We start from the raw sequence: 23517 nt of genomic DNA on the forward strand, positions 1-23517 counted from the left end.
TTTTTTATTAAAGTTAGTAAGCCAATTTAAATATATATATATATTTTATTAATCATATTAGCCCACTGAAAAATTAGTCCACTTAATCATGTTCAAGCCATACTAAATTAAAGGCCCAAACCAAATAAGCCCAGGACCCTGACCCAAGGCCACAAGGGCGGTCACCTAGGGCTCAAGATTTATAGGCCCATGGATGATGAGCCTCCAGACCCAAAAAAAAAATATTTTTAGGGCAATAATTTCAGCCTCCCCAATCGCCTCCATCTCTATTCTCGTTCTCAACTCTGAGCTTGCCTTGCCCTCTCTCTCTCTCTGCAACTACAAACTACAAAATCTACAAGAATCAGAAGTTCAAAACCCATATATTTGAGTTTATCTATCTGTCTGCAAGAATCAAAAGTTCAAAACCTATTACCTTTATCAAAACCCATATCGGCATATCATTACAGATTGTTCCAAAAATCAAAACCCATATCTCACAGTTTCCATCGCCCGCTGTTCCAGTTCGGGTTCGCCGTTCGCAAGCTTCAGCCGTTGTCCCTCAACTCTCAAGCGTGCCGCCCACATCCCCCCCCCCCCCCCCCCCTCTCTGCATCTGCTAACTTGTATGTATGGGTTTTTTTTTTTTTTTTTTCTAAATCAGCTAATCAAGCTCTGTAATTCTTGTTTTGCAAACTAAATCCTATTTGGTGAAATTTTTTATGATCTTTTTTATTTTTATTTTTATGAATTTTAGTTATAAATATTTGTGAAGATAATGACTGAAACAGGATCTCCCTTTGCAGGATTTGAAAAACTAATTGGTAAATTTGGGTTGAACTTGAGTCTTGAACAAGCTGAAGGCCCTTATCGTGGATTATAATTTTTACAATTACAGCATCCTACGGTCGTGCTTTCATCACTTCAGACTCTAAGTATAAAGCACAACAAATTGGATCAATTGATATTCAAGGTAAGTCGTTTCTTCAATTATTCAATATATATATATATATATATATATATATATATATATATATATTTATTCCAGATTTTTTCATGCTAATAATAAATTGGATGTTTACCACATAAAAGCATAAATCTGTCAATTAATATGGGCACCCAATTGTATATGAAACAAAGTACAATATAAAGTAACAAAATTTCTTAATATATAAACAACAAAATTACTTAATGTGCGGTGAAGCTCTAAAGTTACTTCTTGAAAATTAAAATACTTACAAAAAGAATGCTTTTGAGTGAATTCCATAGTGTTGGAAGGAGCTTGCCATGAACTACCTCATACACTGCTTCCACTCGTAGATTCTCAAATAGGATTAGTAAATTTGTCAAAAGAAGAGATAGGATACTGAGTGGTGAATTGGTCAGAAATAAATTTGTAATTTTTTTTTATTAATTACCCAAATAGGACTTCTATGCTTAATAAGACAATTGTTTAAAGAAACATGGTTAATTAACTAAAATTGAATTAAACAACAGTTGGTTTTGGTTGATTTATTTTGATTTAGGTATTTTTAATCTAATTCATTATTTAATTTTATTAGGTTAAAAATAATAATGTCTCAACATCAACCTTCAAACAAGAAAGTGAAATTCATGTCTATTCTCTCATTCTATCAAAAGAGAGGCCAAATGAGTGACGACGGTCAATCAAAAAAGGATATACCTAGTGGTAGTGCATCTAACATTGGTGATGATCAATCGAAAAAGGATATACATAGTGATCTTGATTTGCAACCTCCTGCCCTACCTCAAGTTGTTGAACCCAATCAACTTCACTCCACTTCTATTGAAAGAGATCCTGGGTTACGTATTTAAATACATGAATACCCGGTAAATCAAATGGGTGAGGTTAGAAGAGCTTTTTTTTTTTTTTTTTTTTTTTTTTTTTGTTTAAAAAATTTTGTTATTAAATTTATGTTTACTATTAGCCCACTCCATTGAGAAATCCTGGATCCGCCCTTGTGTATCGGTCAGCGAACCATGATATGACCCTTTTTTTTCAAAATTGTGTTTAAAAAGCGTCTTGTAGTTTATTTTTTTTTTTTTTGAAACGAATTTTAAATGGCCTCTGGACCTTCTGGTTTTTATTTTTTTCTTAAAGGCCAAAAGTATGAATTGTTTTTTTTTTTTTTTTTCTTTCCTGGGTAGTGTTTGGAAAGGTGGGTCAAGCTTCGTGCGTTTAGAAGAAGCTCTTCCAACAGAAGCTCGTTGGGACCAGCTTCATGAGGAAGCTCCGACTCTGATTTTCTGAGTAACGAATTAAAATACCAAAAAACAAATCATCCCATCCCAATTCTGGAATCTGGATTGGTTTCACTTTCTTTGTCTTCTAGGGTTTGAATTCAAGCCCTGCTTCTCCTTCAATTCCAATATCATTCATCGCTTGAGCTCTCTCATATTGCTCTCATCTTCTTTTTCCATTTGATCTCTCACGCCCATACGATATCGGTCTCCATTTTGTGGTATGTATATATAGATATACATGTGTGTGTGTGTGTATGTATTTTATACCAGCACATATGCATATTTTATTACTCTTATCCATCTCAACATTTACACTTACATGCTTAAAATTAAACTCTAATTCCCAAACTCTACCTACACAGATATGGATATTAGTATTACATACTATAAGTTTGTTTGGCCAAGAGGAAAAAGAAGCTACTTGAAGTAATTGTGCTGTGTTATTTGAATTAAGTTGCATAAATTTGTTTTTGGTTCATGTCTATGGGCACACACACACACACATATATATATAACTCTGGATGTGTGTTGAGCTTGTATTCTGTTTATTGTGCTTCCTTTTCAGTTCTATGTATGTATCTGATAGTTAACAACCCTTCAAGCTCAATCATTTCCTGTCAGAGTTTGTTGTTTGTTGTTTGTTGTTTCTTGTTTCTTGTGTCAGTTCACTTACTAAATCGAGTTGTCACTTATCAATAGTGGTGATGTAATATGAGTAAATTCCAAATTAAAATTTATTTATCATCTCATTTAATCATTCTTTGCATATTTCTGAACCCAAGAAACAAGAAACCTCATAAAGAAGTGCTAGTTTCAATGGGCTGAATTTTAGGTAGACCAAAATATAGTTCTGTTGGCTCTTTCTTTCTTTCTTTATTTATTTTTCCCCTTTTCTTTTCCTTTCCTCTCTTTTGGTTGTTGGTTATATTGTCCACACTAGCTTTAATTATACTGAAATGTTTATTGTGTGGATGAAATCATTCCCATCGTCTACTTCTTCGAGCAAATAGAATTGTGTTACAGACTAATAGTTCAATATCTGCAGATGTGAAAGTAGTTGTAGCATGCTGTGTTCTATAAAGATTTTGAAACATCGGATATCAAATCTTTCCAATTAATACTTAAGTTTCCAAATAAAAGATTTTGATGGATTTTAGTCATAGAAACTTTGAATTGAAGGATTTCAAATTCATCTTGAATTCAAATACATGTACCCTGATTCAACTTTAATGTATTGCATGTTTTCAACTTTCAGTCAGCATGGATCTTATGACTTTCTAGAGAAATTTAACTTATTGTTCATTTGTTTGATAAAATGTTGAATTATGCTTTATGACTTGATTTCTTGTATTGCAGTATTGTAGTCTGTAATAGAAGCTATGGATGAGGTTGATCATTACAATGTTTTGGGTTTGCCATCTGGTGAAGAAGGAGCTAAACTTTCTAATGAAGATATTAAAAAAGCATATAGGTTGAAGGCATTGGAATTGCATCCAGACAAGAGGCCGGATGACCCCAATGCTCACACTGGCTTCCAGAAGCTCACTACATCTTATGGAGTTCTTAAGGATGTTCAAACGAGGAAGCTTTTTGATGATCTTCTCCAAGTCAGACGTGAACAGATTGTTCGTAGATCACAACATGATTCTAAGCGTCAGAAGATGATGTCTGATCTTGAAAAAAGAGAGCGAGCTGCTTTTGCTCCGGACTATGCCACAAAAGCTCGAGAAGAAGAAGAGAGAATTGCTAAGAAGCTTAAAGAAGAGATTGCAAGAATTCGGGCAATGCATGCCAATAAAGCAGCATCTCCAACACCAGTTCCTAAGAAGGAGAAAACCGTAGGAGGAAAGGGGGGAATGGATGGTGCTGGGACCGGACTAGATAAAGAGAAGGTGCTTAAGGTATCATGGGAGAAAACTGGGGGGGATTATAATGCTCAAAGATTGAGGAAGTTGTTTGAGCAGTTTGGTGAGGTTGAGGATGTAGTGATCAGGAGTTCAAAGAAAAGAGGCTCGGCACTGGTCGTAATGGCATCTAAAGATGCAGCCGTAAGTTCATATTGAGATCTTAAATTTGCCTAATTGCACTTCGTTTTGACAATCATGATTATATTGCTATTCACACTAGGATATTCTGCTTGACAGGCTGCTGCTACTGGAACTATGTGCGGAGATCTTTCAAATCCTCTATTAGTGATTCCCCTTCAACCAACCACAACTACTGCGTTTCATAGTGCCCAAGGATCTTCTGAACATGATGGTCCAAAACTAAGCAATTTGGTTGGTGCTGGATATCAGGCTTTCGAAGATACAGTGTTGAAGAAACTAGAAAAGGTTTGAATTGTGTTTGAAACTGTCAGTTTGCAATTTTTTTTCCACCTTAATATATTAGGTTATATGCGGGAATCCAGATTTGAGTTTGAGAATAGACAGTAATTCCTTGGATTTCAAATATATAGATATTGGAATCTACGGATTTTAAAATCTGCCGTTTTGAGATAAATTATATCAGGAATGGATATGAAATCCATGAATTTTAAATCAATTTTGTGTCAAATATTTAGGAAGGATTTGAGAAACAAGTTCTGAAAAATCCTTTAAAATTAAGAAATTTTAAATAAGAAAAAGATAATGAGATAAACAAAAAGGGCCTTTCCAGACTAAAAATACATCTAACCAAATTTATTTGCTCAACTGTTCTTTAGTTCACAAGATTGCTTTTTCTTAACTAGAAAACAATAATGCATATATCTGCATATATACTACAACTGAAGCCGTTAACAACCAAGACACAGTCAGAAAACAAGCTTCAGCAATTTGTCCTATTGGATGGAATTCTTGTCCAGAGAAAACAAACTCAAGCGATCTTTCACACCAAAATACAGGAAACATTATTACAACTAAAGCTGTTATATTGCTCAATCACTATAGAAACACCAAAATACAGGAAGCATTATTACAACTAAAACTGTTATATTGCTCAATCACTATAGAAACCCACTCGCAATGACATAACCATTCATGAGTCATGTTGAGTTTATTTCTTGTAGGAAGAAAAGAGAGATTTGCAGGATGGTTGAAGAGCTTTTTAATGTTAAAGTCACAGTGATGGTTACAGGGATAAACTGGATAGTAATGAGATTTGAAAATGGGGTTATAGGGATGGAAAAGTTAATGGTTGCAAGCTTGGTCTTGATCTGTTACTAGAGGGGTGAGTTAAAGACGTGACAAAGAGAGAAAGGAAAGAGATAGAGGGTTAGAGAGGAAAGGGAATGGCAGTTTAGAGTGATGAAAGTTTGCTGGAAGTGGACTGATAGGGGAAGGAGATTTGGAGATTGGGAAGGGCAAGAGGAATTGGGAGGGGAGATTCTAGAATGACATCACACTTCCATTTTAAGGTGTTCTGTTTGAAGTTGTTGGTGAATTGTTAATTCAAAATGTAGGTCTACAGTGTTTATTCCCCCTAATAAGATGTACGTCTACAGTGTTGAATCAGCTGTCAGTTTCTTTATTGTGTTGGTATCCGTTTCTGTTGTAGGATTAAAGTTCAAATGTTCAATCACGAGGATATTATTTTTGGGGGGTTGGGGGCGGGGAGCTGCAATTTATGAGACAATTACTTACCAAAAAAGAATTAAAAATGTTAGGCAAGTAAAAAATTAAGAAAGAGGCATTTTAAGCAAGACTTCTTTTAATAGTGTATATGATTAAGCTTTTATTTTTTTATATTTTTGCCTTTTATGTTATATTCTAGTGGAGAATAAAAGATGATGATAAAGACAAGCTTTTCCCAGATCATTTTGTCACTTCATCTCCTCTAAACATGCGCGCGCACACACACACACAGAGTATGATGTACTAGCTAGTTGTCTTTTGACACTTTGACCTGCTTATTTTTGCTTTTCTCGCAATAATCTGGACATAGATCTTTAGTAAGTTCTAACTTCTGTGCTTATGACAAACTTTTAAGCATTTGCTTTGCAGATGGCTTCCACAGTTGATCGTGTAATCTAACTAAGATAGTTGCCGTGTTTGGAAAACATTCATATATTTTTTTTGATAGGTAATTAAAAGCAATAACATTAAAAGAAACGCGAACCCTTTACAACAAAACAAAAGACAACAAAAGCACCATTACAAAGAGAGGTTGTCCAAAAAATCCATTAGAGAATCCGTAGATGAACAACTTCTCCCATTCACCCAAAAATGGAGGGAGTGTAGAATGTTTGATTTAATCTCCCAAATAGAAGACTCCACTCCGTCAAAAGCTCTCCTATTCCTCTCACACCACAAACCCCACCATAAACAGAGCGGGGTTACCCTCCAAGCATCTCTAGATCTCCTGGCCACTCGCTGCCCTCGCCAAGCCTCTATCATTCCCCTTGTGTCTTTGGAAATAACCCAATCCACACCAAATAAAGCCAAGAACATAGCCCAGATATCCGATGCAACAGAACAATGCAACAATAGATGATTCACAGATTCCCCTGTATTTTTGCACATAAAGCACCAATTAATTGCAATCTGGTGTCTTCTCCTTAGATTATCCAAAGTAAGAATACTTCCAAGAGATGCCGTCCAAGTAAAAAAGGCCACCTTAACTGGTGCTGAAGTCCTCCAAACAGCTTTCCAAGGGAAAACCGTGCGGACGGACTCCGTGAGGCTTCGATAAAATAACCTTACCTCAAACACCCCCTTGGATCCATCCTGCCACACCATTGCATCGCTGCCCTCCCACTCCACTACTTGCTTATACAATAAACCCAAAAAATCTGTAATCTCTAATAGCTCCCAGTCATTAAAACATCTGCGGAATAACACATCCCAAGTTACTCTCCCATTATCAAGCCGATAATAGTTTGCAACCATAGCGTGCTTATTTCCAATAATCCTAAATAAACGAGGGAATCTACTCTCCAAAGCTACATCTCCACACCATAAATCCTTCCAAAATCTAACCTGACTCCCATTCCCTACTCTAAACCTAATCCGTTTTGAAAACTCATCCCAACCCTTCCGAATTCCTTTCCAAACACCCAAACCCACTGAATGAGTCACCTGACTGGACTTCCATCCGCCCCTCTTCCCTAAAGCGGCAAGCAATAATTCGCCTCCATAACACATGCCTCTCATTCCCATATCTCCACAGCCACTTTCCCAGTAGAGCTTTATTTGCCCATTTGAACTTGCGAATCCCCAATCCCCCTTTAACAATAGGGGTGCAAACTTTCTCCCAATTAACAAGATGATATTTAAATTCCTCTCCCGTGCCACCCCACAGAAAATTTGCTTGAATGCAGTTAAGTCTGCTTGCCACAGTGCTGGGTATTGGAAATAAAGACATAAAATATGTAGGTAGATTAGAGAGTGTGCTTTTCAATAGGATAAGTTTACCTCCTTTTGATAAGTATTGTTTCTTCCACCCAGAAAGCCTCTTCTGGAATCGTTCAATAACAGGATCCCACACAGCCACTCTCCTCATAGAACTCCCAAAGGCTGTCCTAAATAAGAAATTGGCAAGTATTCCACCCCGCATCCCAAAATATCTGCTAGCTCTTGAATATTCAGCACCTCTCCCACTGGGACGATCACACTTTTCCGGACATTAATTTTCAGACCCGAGACCACTTGAAAACAAGCCAAAACACATTTCAGATGCCTCATCTGAGTCACATTTGCATCACAGAGAACTATAGTGTCATCTGCAAATAGAAGGTGTGATGTAATAATCTGATTTGAGATGCTCCCAACTGAAAGCCCTTGAATAAAACCCAGATGGTCCGCCCTTTTCATTAATCTGCTAAATGCTTCCATAACAATAATAAAAAGGAAAGGGGAGAGAGGGTCCCCTTGATAAATGTGCGTGATTATATATCTTGAATATTTTTGGTAATATTTAGAATCTTGTATTAGCGTGGTGGGGGTCCTATGTTTTACATTAACTGAATTTTGCAAGATGATGATTTGGCTTTTGCTCTTTCGTTTTTGTGTATTAGGGACACGTTCCCCTTTTGAACGTTTTTCTAATATATTTTTACTTATCAAAAAAAAAATTGAATTTTGCAAGATGGGTCCTATTGTCATGTTCTCATGCTACTCAGAGGTCAAAGTTTATCTTCTCTTTATACTGTGTTAATTAGATTTTGGTTTTCTTTCGTTTGAAATTTTAAATATATGTATTTTTTCCTTGGCAAGAAACTCACACACCCATTTGCCCCATGGGGACTTGAACCCTCACCTCACACTTTGAGAGGTAGAGGAGATACCACTAGGCTACGACGCCATTGGTTGAAATTTTAAATATATATGTACATATAACTAGTTTCACCCCCACAAATCACCATATCGTAGTATTTTGGCCGCCAAGTAGTGTCATACTCGGTGCTTGGACTTCCGCAGGTGTACCTCAATTAATCTGACCTACTAGCTTGAAGAAAATGTTTTATCTCCTGGGCACCAACTGACTAAAAAATGGTGGAAGAAAATGGATAATGGCTCATTTTGCATTTCTTGATGAAATGATCCCTCTTTATAATAGAGTTTTTCTTCATTCTCTATGTTAATTGCATATATCGAGTATTATGATACCTTTTCTAATTTAACATGACTGTACATCAATCTTTGCCAAAGTCTCCCTCTCTTAGGTCACCTTACATAAGCATCTTTTCTTAATTTTGGGTTTGTGAAGAAGTATGCTAATTTTGAGGGAGTAAATTGCAGCAAATATTACGCCATCCAGAAATTGAAAGAGTAAAGGAAATAATTTCCTAACTTTTGAGCTCTTTGAATGTGTACAATCAGTTAGATGTATTCTGTATGGTCAATCATCTATTTATGGGATCTTCGTGAATCGTGATTGTACCTGGACTATTCTTTGTCGGATGGCATAAATAATTGTTTCTATCGCATATTATACATTTTTTTTTTTTCATTTTTTGGTGGGTGGATATTAGACATCTGGATTTAGCTTTGTTGTTGATCAAATTTCTTGTGTTACAGTTGTGCTATAAAGGGTCATCACTCAATATGGTCCCTGTTAATCGAGGGTGCTAGAAAAGGCAGATTGGATACAGACTGAGCCTGTTGTATTAGCTTGCACTAAGTGTCTACTCTGACATTCAAACCCGCCTTCTCACAGCTTGACAGCCCAAGCATTTTATCACATGCTCACACTCGTGAAATAAATTAATGGTTGTGTGCAAAATAGAAATTAAAAAATAAAAAACTGTTGATGGTATCATTTATGTATTAATGTGGATGTTCTACTGCCCTCTGCTCATGGTTAAGCTCTAGTATATGGGTTCTGTGGTGTTGTATTATTGCTCATATGGATCTTTGTTTCGATTAGGTTTTGGTTGACTTTTCTTCCCTATATGGAGCATTTATCAAAGCTAAAATGAGGATTATATTATGCACAAGTGGCAAGACAAGGAATGGTGGATTTTCTCATAATTATATCCGTGACCATCAAGACATGAAACAATGAAATTATAAGATGATTGTTGACTTAAGTGACTATATAGAGTCTGAAGTAGACTGAGGAGTGATGATTCAAGTTGATGGAGATATGAAAGAGAAGTGCCAAAATCAATACTAAACTAGAGTGGTGAATAGGATTTGCTTAACTACCTCAAACAGTTTTCTTAAGGATTCCTGGGTTGTGCTGTCAGTTGGTTGCTATTTTAATAGTTTGTAAGGGCTTTGATAACACTGACCTGGATTCTATTGGTTGTGTATTGGTCCTCAACAATTCTCTACCTCTATGATTTTTCCATAACAGTTACCTAAACTGCCTTTTGGGCACACATGCCCTTGCACGTTGCATTTTGGAATTTAGCATGTTTATGAAGCAATGCCTTTTGTCTGGAATGTCTCAGGATAGATTGTGTCTACTGTGTTTATCGTGCACGCGTGTATTTAGATATGAGTTTCCTCATGTTTGACCTTAAAATTCTGTTGCTGTTTATTCTTTTTATTATCTTATTATGGTACAGATGTTCAATTTTTCCTGTCAAAAGGAAGTCTGTCAGTGATTTGATGGGAATATACGTTTTCAGTGTTTATGAAATTGGGAACACATGGAGGATTTGGAGATCCCCATTCAGCCCTCCTCCTGACCCCTTGTTTTTCTCGATTAGAGATTGTAAGAGTGTTCTTAAAATGCCCTTAATGTAGTTAAGTTGGAAATGTGCTTGCTTTTTTTCACTGGTCTGCTTGTGGTACATTGCGGATCAAATGGTCAGTGTTATTGAGTGGAATTTTTTGCCTGGGTTGCGTCACACTTGATATTATAGTTCATAGGCATAAATGTCTGGTTTTCTTGCTCTTTACTAATAATTTACAAATTTATTGTCAAATTTATTGTCAGTTTCCCTAATTATGATATTTCCTGATGAACAGGCAGCAGGGAAGCAAAAATGATGTGCGAAAGCGTCGAAGATAGGTGTTTAAAGTGGTACTTGGCAAAGTTTGTATATATTAGAATGAAACTCGACTGGTATCATAATCTCTTCCATTAGAAGCTATCGAGTGAGTCTGACCCTCAACCTCTTTTCCCAATGGAGTTTTCTGCTCTTGCGGAGTTTGACAGTGTTTTGGATTATTTTGAATCCAGATGATCAAATGCATATTTAAAAGGCTGAGACTTTGTATGCTATAGATTCTTTGAGAGAGAGAAGGGGGGATGCCCCAAAGCGGACACAAGATATCTGCGCACCGACCATTAGGGGTAACAGCCTCCCGAATGATGGCAAGGAGATTGTGCCCGGTGACATTCAAGATGCGGGATTGTTTGGATACGCTCGTTACTTCAATAAGCTTGCAGTTGTTAAGTAAGGAGCCAGCCAGCATTAAGTCAGTTTCCAACAGTGAAAGTCAGGGTACGGTCTTATGGCCAAATACAATTGATTCTTGAAATTTCGTCTTTCTGAAGATTATTAATTTATTCCTCTTAATATATATATGGTTCCCTTTTTTAACGATTCGAGTTGGTCTCCTTTTATAAAATATAATATTGTAATTTTACAATTCAGTTTTGATTTTTTTTTTTTTTTTTTATACAATATTGTTTCTAACTATTTGTTGATATTATAATGTGCATGTCTTTCAAACGACACTAAATTCAGGGGCTCTAGTTATAGCCGAATACAAGGAAATATCATTTATATCAATAGTCGCACATCTCACGCAGAAGGCGAAATAGGTCTCCTTAACGGGTGGCCCTGAGCCATCAGTGATATACCACCATGAGAGCCCAAAACTGCGTATGATACAATGTTTGGTGTGAAATAGTTCAACTTCAACTTTATTTTTTCCTCATTATTAAAAATTGGCTTTGTGATTAATTTTTTACACTGTTATGCGTTACATGCCATAAACATAGAATAAGCAAAAAGATCACAAACAATATCATATGAAACAAAGGACCACAACCCACTTAGCCAAGACAAAACAAAACCTCCAGACAATTTAAACAAGCCCAACACCAAACAAACTCAAGACATCAGTCTCGACAGCAACTTAATGATTTAAAAGGTGTCGGGTGGTTTGGGCTGGCTAGCCCTAGCCCCCACAAGAAGTGCAAGTTAAACAACAAAAGATTGAGACGGAAACGACTCAGAAATACAGGATTCACCATTTTGCACACCAGACTTCCCAAATGATTCTGAGGGATGACAAACCACAGCACCATGAGACGAATGGGGACTTTCATAGTTACAAGCAAAGCGCAAGTGAAAAATGGAGTGTTTTGGGTAAAAATCAGTACCATATTTGGTAACGAAAATTTGTTTTGAGAAATTCAAAAATTTGCTTTAATTCTTCCATTAGAATATCAAAACACACAATATCACTAATTTGGTGATATGAGTTTTGACCAAAAAATCTGATATGCTATGAACTATTTCAAACCAATATCAATTGTCCCAAACGTGATATGGGGCTAAGTTTAAATATCAATATTAAAAAAACAATATCATAACGCATGCCAAACTAACAAGTCCAAGTTCAATGCCAACAATACTTTTCAAATAACTGATCTCCCAATGTCGCAATGAGGTTTAGAATCAGCATCACGGAGTCTTGAATCCATTTCTCCCCAAATGCTCCAAATGGCAGCAAAAATTAAACACTTTTGAGAGCCTGTACTTGATCAAGTTACCTCTGGGAACCATTGAATCAGTTGTTGGAGTGAACTGCAACCATAAGATGATAAGAAGATAAAAGCAGCAGATGAAGTTGACAATTCTAATCTGCAGCAGCCCAATGAATCTTCGGCTGCATTACAAGTGTGACGGATAGATGTATGATATCACTTGTAATTGGCTCAGCGCTTGTCATTTGACCCAAAAATTTTAGCCGTTTACCATCCATATGAGCCCAACATCTTGTAAACAAGCCAGTTAGTCTACCTATATATATTTAAATAATAGGAGTATATATAACGTGATAATGTGAATCAACACCCATGATGGTCATTACAAAAATAGATAAGTACAAATAATCTCAAATCTAAACAAGGAGTATCAATCCATATGTACAGCACATTTATTAAAATAAATACTAGGAGTATATATAATGGTTTAAAAAAAAAAATCAAGAATAAAAAAATATAGACAGTACCAATAATAAAATCACAAACAATCATAGAAGTAATATTTAATAAAATAACAAATAATCAGGAATCCAATAGTTGAAAGACCTTTTATGAGATGGACCAACAAGTAGGTCTACACAGAAAATAAAGACCAATCAGGTATCATTTGTGTTTGCGAGTCGTTATTATGTCGTGTCAATTTAAGGGTATTTTACTAAACAGTTCAACTCAAACATGATCCGTTTAATAATCGTGTCAGTAACCCTCACCTGTTTATTAAACAAGTTAAACTCATAACCCGTTTAATGATATACTCGATCAAACATTAAATATTAGAAAAATATAAATTTCAATACAACCAAATTAGTAAATAATCTCTAATCTACAAAGAATAAATTATAAAATACAAATTTAGATAGTTATTTTGGAACTTAAATAGAAATTTACTTATGACACGTATAATTAAACGGGTATAAACAGGTTGAATCCCTAAATTTAAACACGACACGATTAACTAAATGTTTAATCGTGTCGATCCGTTATGACCCGAACACATTTAAGGTTAACCCAAACCTATTAATTCGTGTCGTGTTGAAGGGTCGTGTCAAATTTTGCCACCCCATGAATGCCACATCACTTGCTTTGTTACCAAAATTATAGGCCGAATTGTAGAAGGGCATATACTGGGCCGAATCAATGAACGGTGCATGATCTTGTCATCATAAATTCTGACATACGCGTGAACACACCAAAAAATTCCCAAATTGGCGGGATGATCATTTTCACCATTAAATATATATATATATATATATATATATATATATACATATACATATCTCTCTATATAATCGATTTGGAATGGATTTTAGGGGGTGAAGCAGAAGAGAGTCTAGTCTAGGGCATCCCTCACACAACAGTCAAATGCTTACCGGACGAGAAAGCCTGATCAGATTGGTCGGCAGGCGGCGTAGATTCCTTCCCAACCGTCAATCTCTTCTCTCCACTCCTATCCAGGCATTCTTTTTTATCTGCTCTCTGTTTTTCTCTCTCTATATATACACACATTACATGATATATTGTTGGTTGTGTTGATTTTGTTTGTTCAATTTAGAGCTCTCTGAATCGATGCAAAGAAGATATAAATGGAGGACCTGTCTCGGACATGGGAGCTGGAAGTTCATCGGACCAACGTGAAGATAGAAATGGAGGGCCTGTCTCGGACATGGGAGCTGCAAGTTCATCGGACCAACGTGGTAAATGTGTGGTTGAGACGTCTGCTTCTGATCGGGTTACTTGTCCTGTTTGTGGGAACACAGTTAGCGGCGAAAATGACATGATCAATTCTCATTTGGGTATGTGTATTCATTTGCAATTCTCTTATTGTCATTTGTTGCGAGTTTAATTAACAATGTAAAATTGCATATTTTTATTTATTGTCACCAATGTGCTTATATTATATTCCTTTATGTGGATATATAGAGGCATAAATTGAATTCAACTCCACTCAAAAATCCTTTTTCCAACATCATATGTGCTAGTTTTGGTGTTTAAGATGCATGGGTTTTAATTGGAGGTCATGGTGATGCCGCCTTACCAAGCTAAATCAAATAAAAGATCTATGCAAGATAAAGGAGAAGTACTAAGCAAACCTTTAGTTGCTGTAAAAATAGCAATTACAAGGCTTTATATAGAATTTCTTCATCTTCAATCTGTCTGTCCTTAGATTAGCTAACTACCAAATGTAAATTAAAATCAAAATAGAAAAGTTGTTCAAAATCAGGAAATTTTCAGGATATGGAAAGTTTCTAAAAAAACACAAAGCTGCTGAGAAAACTAGGGATTCTGTTTGGCCCTCCTTGCAAGCCAACCCCCCACCCCACCCCCCGGGTTGGAAAGAACTCTCTAGTTAGAAGCAAATTTCCACGATCAAAAAAAAATTCGAGCAAGGCGTTCCATCCCTTCTTTCTTCTTTCTGAACTCGAATCAAATACCATAATCTTTTTATACTAACAATGAATACATTTGCATAATTCAGGGAAAAAAATGCATTTGCATAATAAACATGTGTATTGCTAGATTTCCTTTGAAATTGGTTAGATTTGCAAAACTCGGTGGAACACGTATTCTGCACAAGAAGTTTAATCAAACCGCCTAGCAGTTGTAGGGTGCTCCAAGAATTCACTCCAAATCATATCATAAAAGTGAAATTCATTATTTTCATCTCCATGCAGCTAAAAGCTTTATGATTAACCACTTTTTCCAAGTTAAATAAATTTGTTTTAGTGCTCGAATCTTCTTTGCTTCTTTTATTTTGAGATTCTTCTTTTGTAACTTATCAAAGATTGCTAATTGATCCCAATCCATTGGTAATTTTCACTCATAATTCAATATGTGGTTCTTCATAAAAATTAGATAATTCTCGTCAATGAATGGTTTTATAGCAGTCGATGTTATGAATGACCATGACTTATCACTTATTGAATTATTCTCTGAATCATGATAGAACCTTTCCAACCCTGGGCCATGGCTCCTCACGATTGACGAAAATGTTCTCATGGCCCCTTTCGATTGGCGAAAATGTTCTCACTGGACTACTCATCATCATCATAAACAGATTTGTCTTCTTATTCTCTACCAAGATATCCTGCAAATTCAGGAATTTCCACCTTAAAGCCACCATCCCAATGCCTTTCATAAATTGGAATAGGTGCTGTGTTACTGCGAGAAGAATTGACAAAATCCTCTTCAAGATTGTCCTCCTCATGAAAATCAAAAATGTCGAATCTGATATTTGCCAGCCAACGACGGTCAGTTTGCTCTTCGGGTGATTTTTTGGGACGCAAAACATAGAACGAATTTTCTGCGATAGTTTCGGTGTTTTGACACATTATCATCCACTGAAACATTGTCATCAACGGATGCGTTGATCAACTTGTCCCTGCAGATACTCTATTCTGTCTTGGTGTTGCTCGTGTAAGGGTTCAGCTAGACCAGCATCCTATGATTTCCACCTCTTAGATGTTGCCATGGAAGCATGATTGAGTAGTTAAAAAGCTGAAACCAAAGCTCTGATACCAAACTGATGCTGCCTTACCAAGAGGATACGATCAAATCATCTTCACAACAATAATTGAAACGAAATAAAAGAACAATGCAAGAGAAGGAGAATTGCAAAGTAAACTTTTAATTGCTGCAAAAATACAATCTTCTACTAGTACTCAAACCCTAGCAATTACAAGGCTTTATATAGAATATCTTCTTCCTCAATCTGTCCTTAGATTAGCTAACTACCAAATATAAATAAAAATAAAAATAGTAAAGTTGTTGAAAATCAGGAAATTTTTATAATATGGAAAGTTTCTAAAAATCACAAAGTTGACTGCAGAAAACTAGGGATTCTGTTTGGCCCTCCTTGCAAACCTAGCCTTCTTTGGGTTCTCCTAATGGTTATAGTTACTGACTGCATCATATGGTTTATAGTTTGGAACAAGAATTGGTGGCCAAGAGGATACAAAAGTTGATTGGCTCTTCTACGCTCAAAGCTACAAGTCATTGTCATCATCACCTTTATTTTATCCAAACGGGGTCGGCCACGTGGATTCTCTTTTTCCACTCTTTTATTTTTTATCGTAAGCGTATTTCCTGCTAGATTTAATTTTTAAAAATTATTTCTTATCACTTGATTCACTTCATTGCATGTTAGTTTTGGTCAATCTTTCTCTCATGGGTGCATCCATAGGTCTGTGTTGAATATACACATACCACCTGAGTTTACTCTCTTATTTTCTTGCTAATAGGTGCCACACTTTATTTCTCCATAACCTTTTGCTTATTAATATTATCTTTGTTAGTTATTCCTAATATCCATCTTAAGATCCACATTTCTGCTATATGGATGCGTTGTTTGTGTTTCTTATTTAACGCTCAACAGTCCTGTAAAATTATTCGTCTAATGATTGTGCTTATACCACTTCTTTTAACTAATTTGGTATTCGTTTATCGCATAAAGCCCCACTAGGCATTCCTCCACTTTGTCCAACCTACTCCAATTCTACTACTTACATCATCATTAATGTCTCCATCTTTTATTCAATTGATCCTAAGTATTGAAAATAATTACTTTGAGTAATGCTTTGGTCTTAAATGTTTATTGTTATATTATCATTTCCTATCACACTATTGTCGTCAATATAGCTAATAGTCAGCTATTCCTTATTAGGGGTCTAATTAGCTATTCCTTAATTAGGGGCATAATTACTGCTTTCCATAAATTGTTGCTTTCCTTATTTTATGTTCTTGAGAACATTATATTTGCCCATTGTAATCATCCTTTTTGATATGAAAATAAACGGTCAATTCTCTCTCTCTCTCTCTCTCTCTCTCCAGGATTAGCTTACACTTTTGACATGATATAAGAGCATCAAGGTAAAGTTGGAGACCTAACATATCTTTATACCCTTCTTCTTCTTCTTCTTCTCAGTTTCTTTCTTTTTTGTATAGCTTCTCTACCTTTTCTCTTTCTCTGTCATTTGGATAGAGATGACCTAAAACCCGAGGTTAAAAAAAAAAAAGAGCGTCTTATCTCTGACATAGATGACCTGGGAAAAAAGTATATTTCTTCTCTCTTTTTCGTCTACTAGTACCCAATTGAAGGGTTGCAACTACCTTCAATGGTCCCGAGCATGCAAGTTTTTCCGAAAGCTCATGGGAAACTTTCCCATATCAAGTCATCCAAACTTAAGGAGGAACAACCGATTAATGCATGGGAATGGGAGGATGCACAATTATAGTGTCGTTAATGGGCGGGATTGTAATTTTATGAATTGTCTTTTGGACCTTGTCGATAGCTTAAAGTTGTAGTATCGTCCTAGGCAACTTTTGTTTCCTTTGGGAGCGCTCCCCTTTTGAGTGCCTTTAATGGAATATTACTAATAAAAAAAAAGAAAAAAAAAAGGAGGATGCACATATTATGACTTGGTTATGTAAAAATATGAGCCAGAGGTGTTGTGTTCAATACTGTCTCGTTTTTGGAGTATGCTAAGGAGATTTGGGACACTCTCAAAGAGATGAACTCATCAAAAAAGTATATTTCTCTCATCTACCAGTTATACTAGGATAGCTTTTCTTTTAAACAGGATGATCATTTGGTTGAAGAATACTAATCAAAACTGAAAGGCATGTGAGAAAAACTTAATGTTTATCAGCCTTTGACTACATATTTAGAGACTCAAAAGCAAGGTAGAGAAAAATTTTGGGTAGCAAATTTCTCTCGGTTTTGAGATTCTCTCAGGCAAAGACTTACCGACTGTTAGTGACACTTTTATCCAAGTTTGACGTGCCTTCGTCCACTCTTATACCACAGAGAAGGATTTTTTTGCCCTTGTGGCTCTAGCTTAGTGATCAGATATTGCATGTGGTGGTCGAGGGGGGCATGGTTGTTGACTTACTAGTAGAGGTGGTCGTGGTGGCAGGACATGTACACATTGTGGCTACACCTTTCATTAATTCAATGTATTTTTGGCTTCTTCTTAAGGTCATTTTAATCAAGATAAGATTAAAGGATTGGTAGAAGAAGTCACCTTTGGTGATAGAGGAGTGTATAACAATATGTGAATCTTGTCTAGAGGGTAAAATGATAAATAGTTTTTTTTGTAGCCCAGGGACATAAAGCCAAAGAATCATTGACAGTTGTACATACTGATGTTAGTGGTCCTCTAAATATTTGGGGAAGAAGTTGTGGATACTTCTTAGGAGACTTCAAGGACTACTTGGAAACGAAGGGGGTTGTGTGCCAATTGTCTACACTGGGCTATCCTCAATAGAATGGTGTAGCGGCAAGAAGGGATGGAACTATATTTGACATAGATAGATCGATGATTTGGGGTCTAACCCTAGATATAATGATATACATACTGAAGAATTCTAAGTCAGTACCTAAGACTCCTTATGAGCTATGGACGGGCAGCTTCATGTATGGGGTTGCCTTGTACATTTGCGAAAAGGAAATGTGACTAAGGTGGAGTCGAGGTCGGAAGTATATTTGTTGTAGGCTATACAAAAGGGACACGTGGTGTTTTGTGATCCCAAAAATCCGATAGTATTAGTAAGTACTGATATTATATTCTTGGATGATGATATTGTGAAACGAACCCAGATGCATAACTTATTTTGTAAGAAATGTTTAAAAGTGAGGAAATCTCTCAATTAGCCTTGCGTTTTATAGAGAATGAGACTGATGGATTGCTAGATACATCAGTTATTCCACCTCCAGTTTCTAGTACACTGGTACCTTGTCATAGTGGGAGGGTCTCACGATCACCCATAAATACATGATATTGGGAGAATTTTGCAAGGTGATCCCCGATAGACATGTGTTGGACTCCAAGAGTACGGGAATGTTGGTTGCATATGTCCATTTATGGACTTGAGCAAGCATCTCGAAGCTGGAACATCCGTTTTGATCAAGTAATTAAATCTTTAGGTTTTGATCAAAACATTGATGAGCCTTGTGTCTGTAGTTAGACTTAAGATTGCGTGGTAATTTCTTAAGTTCTTTGTGTTGATGATGTTTTACTCATTTGAGATGATGTAGGGGCATTGTCATCGGTGAAGGTGTGGATGTCCAACTAATTTTGATATAAAGTACTTGGGAGAAGTTGGTTACATCCTTGGGGCGAAGCTTTTGTGAGATCACAAGAAAGGATGTAAGGCTTATCACAGATTGCATATATAGACATGATTTTTATTAGTTATGCAATGCAAGACTCTATGGAGGGTTTTATCCTTTAGGCATGGATTATCAATGTTCGAGGATCGGTCTTTTAAAACACCTGAGGAATAGAAAGCGATGAAGTGAAAACCATGTGCTTTGGTTGTTGGTAACTTCATGAACGCTTGGGTTTGCATTTTCAGATATCTATTATGCAGTCGGCATAGTGAGTAGATGTCAAATAGTGCTATTCACCGGACTTCAGTGGAACATATTCTCGATCACTTGAGAAGGGTTAGAGATTCCTTGCTCATTTATGAAGGAGATGAGCTAGTTATAGTCAGGATACATAGGATTCTAATTCTCAATCAACTAGTCCCAAAAGTCAACCTTTGGTTATTTGTTTTTGTTTAAATGAGGAGTTGGTAGGTGTAGGTTGTAGTTGTGTTCCTTCAGAGGAAGCTTAGGAAGCTGTTTCCCACTGATAGTAATAATATACATTTCCATTGGAGTATCAAGAAATATTGGATTGCAAATTCCACCATGGGGGTCGTAGTTGTTATCCCTTCAGAGGCAGAGGAGGAAGCCATTTGGTTGGAGAAGTTCTTTCTTGATTTGGGAGTTGTTTCATTGATAGGTTTCACTATTGTGGTGGAGCGGTAGCTCAGTGGAAGGATCCCAGAAATCATAAGCATGGAAAATACATAAAGAATAAGTGTTTTCTTGGAAGGGAGATTGTGCACTTTTGTGACATATTATAGCATACGAATAACATTTCAGATCCTTGCACATTTCCATGTGAAGGGTATAGGTGGTTGATGTGGCATCAGTTGGCTATGAGGGTAAGTGGGAGATTGTTGGGATTATGTGCCCCTTTATAGCAAATAATGGGTTGTATTTGACATTTGTTATTAATGGAATCTATGTTTAAATTCGTTGCATGCATATATGGTGAATGATTGTATTGATCGATGCATGAGATGGATCGAGGTTGTCCATTTGACTATGCAATGTGGTTTATATGTGTATGATAGTTCATGTATGGGTGATATAAATCACAGATATTGTATTATCATAAACTGTTCATATTCGGTGGGAGAGGATGGACTCTCTATTTGAGAAGAATTGAACTTGGATTGACGATAAGTTGAGACGATTGTGAAGCCATCATTGTATGATGGTTACTTTATTTTGACTTGATTAGTGTTGGAGAATATTATTATAGGAACCTTAAATTTCTTCATAGAACATTACTCTGAGAATATTGTGGGAGTGATTTTAGTCTATGATAAAATATGATTGGAGTGATTTATGGGATTGATTTTATGAATCCTCCATTAATGTATTTTCCATATTTATCGCTTTGTTCTTTCGCCTATGTATCCTTGTGTGCTTCATTTTCTATTTCTCTCTTCAATTTTGACATAGTATCAGAGTAGGTTTATCAAACCATACTCTATACTCTACTCGTCTCCGATCTACGGATCAACTCGTCGATTTACGGATCACTCGTCTCGGATCTTCAGATCACTCGTCTCGGATCTTCAGATCACTCGTCTCGGATCTTCAGATCAACTCGTCTTGGATCTTTACAACTCGTTTCAAACTCTCAACAACTTCGTACTTAGTTTCAAGTTGGACACTTGAGTTAAAATCTTCGTGTACCAATTTGAGGAGGGTGTTGGAGAATATTATTATAGGAACCTTAATTTACTCCATAAAATATTGCTCTGAGAATATTGTGGGAGTGATTTTAGTCTATTATAAAATATGATTGGAGTGATTTATGGGATTGATTTTATGAATACTACATTAATGTATTTTCTATATTTATCACTTTGTTTTTTCACCTATAAATAGAGGTGCTCATTGTAAACAATTTTAAGAGAGAATATAATAAAGATGATGTAGCTCTTTGGGCTTTGTGCGTGTATCCTTGTGTGCTGCATTTTCTATTTCTCTCTTAAATTTTTACAATTAGTTTAATTAGTGAAATCCGGGGCTAGGTATTTTTGATAAAATGATTTTTAATATATATTTATTTATCAAATATGTTATTTTATTAAAATAAAGTTGTAAGTGATCAAACGTGATCAATCAAGGAAGTCAAGAATAAAAGTTTCAATTAAGTAGTTGGATTGATGGAATATCTGATGGCTAATTGTGCATGGAGGGGTCATATCGTAAATTAATTTGGTGGTTTCAACATTCTCTAATTAGAGTGCAACCATTCTTATATAGCAGAGTTAAGTTTTTTTAATTGGTTGATTTAAATTGGGTCATGAGATGATCGGATCAATTAATTAGCCCATTGGATCCAAGAAGAGAATGGGCCTAATAGATCCTCACTTCTAGCCTGAATGTCAAGTATGAGGGAGTGGACATAGTAAGTAGAGAGAAGAGAGTGCTATGGGCACTTTATGAGAGTGTAGGGGGGTGATATGAGCACTTCTTTGGAACTCCTTTATATGTGTTAGAAGGGTTCATAACCGTAAGGTCTTGCATTTTCTCTCAAGACAAGAGACTATATCTACACACATAGTTCTCTCTAGGTTCTCTTACTTTCTCTCTCTAAGGGTTCCCACAAACCAAGCTTATGGAATTCAAGAAAGGGTCATAGAGATGACATTCTAGAAGCTAGAGACCAAGGAGGAGGAGGAAGGTGCTTGGAGATTCAAGAGAGGTATTTAAAGTGGGTGTGTGACTATACTAAATCCCAAGAGGTATACGGCTCTACATTTTTATAAATAATTACATGTATATGAATTTGTAGTGAAATTTACACAGGCTTCTTCATCTTGAAATTTTTTGATCTCTACAAGAATTCTTAGTGGTTGTTCTTCCGCAATAAATCCCATTTTCCAACAATACGCTTGTCGTGAAGTTCCCAACAACGATCAACACAATGGTTTTTGTGGCTACAATGTGTATATGTCCTGCCAGCACGGCCACCTCTACTGGTGTGTGAAGGACCACTTCTCCCTTGGCCACCATGTGAAGTATTTGATTGTTCAGCTGGAGCCACATGGGCAGAGCAATCCTCCTTCTCTGTGATAGAAGTGTGGATGGAGACACGTTGAACCTAAGCAAAGGTCTCACTGGCAGTCAGTAAGTCTTTGCTTGAGAGAATCTGAGAACTAATGGGAGCAAATTCTGGCTGAAGCCAAGAGAAATTTTGCTACAAGAAGTTCTTCTATGTGTTGTTCTGAGTATGTAAATCTGTAGTCAAAGGTTGATAAACATTAAGTTCTTCCCACATGCCTTTCAGTTCCGAGTAGTATTCTTCAATCCAACGATGACCCTGTTTAAAAGAAAAGATATTCTGGTACAACTAGTAGATGCGAGAAATATTCTTTTCAGACAAGTACATCTCTTTGAGAGTGTCCCAAATCTCGTTAGCTGACTCCATAAACGAGACATTATGGAACACCTCTGGTTCCATATTATTCCATAACTAGGTCATAATCTGTGCGTCTTCCTGTTTCCATGTGTCAATTTTTTTTTCCCAGGTTTGGGTGACTTGATATAGGAAAGTTTCTCAAGAGCTTTCAGAAAGACTTGGACTGCCTGGGACCATTGAAGGTAATTAGAACCCTTCAATTTGGTAGTCATAGGGTAAGAAAAGTGAGAATCCTTGTTTTTCGATTTGTCACCCATGATAGTGAGGAGAAACAATCCTAGTACAAGTTTCAAGCGAGGGAACTACAAAATTGTGAACGTGAAATCAAGAAGAAAGGTACTTTTTTTTTGGCATAGGGTTCTAGGTCATCGTTGCTCAAATGACAGAGAAGAGCAAAAGTAGAGAAGCTGACTATAAAATAAAAAAAGAAAGAAAGAAAGAAACTTAAAGAAGAATAAGAAAGATATAGAAGAAAAAAAGAGGAAGAAGATGAAGATACTTACGTTTGGTCTCCAACTTTAACCTTGATGCTCTGATACCATGACAAAAGTGTAAGCTAGATCTTTGATAG

General features: G+C 36.2%; 2 protein-coding genes across 6 annotated transcripts in view; both read left to right on the forward strand.

Moving 5' to 3' along the window:
• Window positions 1–238: 238 nt before the first annotated feature.
• Window positions 239–11221, forward strand: LOC132300700 (uncharacterized). Of its 2 annotated transcripts, XR_009480534.1 has the most exons (6): window positions 239–605; window positions 786–952; window positions 3601–4292; window positions 4389–4577; window positions 10644–10772; window positions 10858–11221. XR_009480534.1 is itself a non-coding variant. In XM_059797899.1 (5 exons), the coding sequence occupies exons 3-5, from the start codon at window positions 3624–3626 to the stop codon at window positions 10662–10664; spliced, it is 879 nt and encodes a 292-aa protein (XP_059653882.1). In that variant the 5' UTR covers window positions 239–605; window positions 786–952; window positions 3601–3623; the 3' UTR covers window positions 10665–11221. The 2 variants fall into 2 exon arrangements, 1 of the variants encoding a protein (XP_059653882.1); XM_059797899.1 differs by having other exon boundaries at window positions 10644–11221.
• Window positions 11222–13690: 2469 nt separating this feature from the next.
• LOC132300701 (fanconi-associated nuclease 1 homolog) overlaps window positions 13691–23517 on the forward strand; it is a 55498-nt gene continuing 45671 nt past the window's right edge. For 3 of the 4 annotated variants that reach the window (XR_009480535.1, XM_059797900.1, XM_059797901.1), the window contains exons 1-2: window positions 13691–13851; window positions 13949–14189. Coding sequence is in view for 2 of the 4 variants with exons in the window: in XM_059797900.1 (XP_059653883.1) it covers window positions 13759–13851; window positions 13949–14189 (334 nt within the window). In the remaining 2 variants the exon portion in view is untranslated. Of the gene's footprint in view, window positions 13852–13948; window positions 14190–23517 lie in introns of those variants that run through there. The other variant, XM_059797902.1, reaches the window with a different exon arrangement.

This window comes from Cornus florida, unplaced genomic scaffold (genome assembly GCF_030987335.1).
Source record: "Cornus florida cultivar Cherokee Brave unplaced genomic scaffold, ASM3098733v1 CherokeeBrave_3.0.0_Hap2_Chr03, whole genome shotgun sequence".
Taxonomy (NCBI): Eukaryota; Viridiplantae; Streptophyta; class Magnoliopsida; order Cornales; family Cornaceae; genus Cornus; species Cornus florida.

Excerpts from the sequence above, each read along its gene's own strand:
- LOC132300700 (XM_059797899.1), top strand. The coding sequence starts at position 3,624 with ATGGATGAGGTTGATCATTACAATGTTTTGGGTTTGCCATCTGGTGAA. Across the intron at positions 4,293-4,388 it reads TGGCATCTAAAGATGCAGCC|GCTGCTGCTACTGGAACTAT; the intron begins GTAAGTTCATAT and ends TCTGCTTGACAG. Across the intron at positions 4,578-10,643 it reads TGTTGAAGAAACTAGAAAAG|GCAGCAGGGAAGCAAAAATG; the intron begins GTTTGAATTGTG and ends CCTGATGAACAG.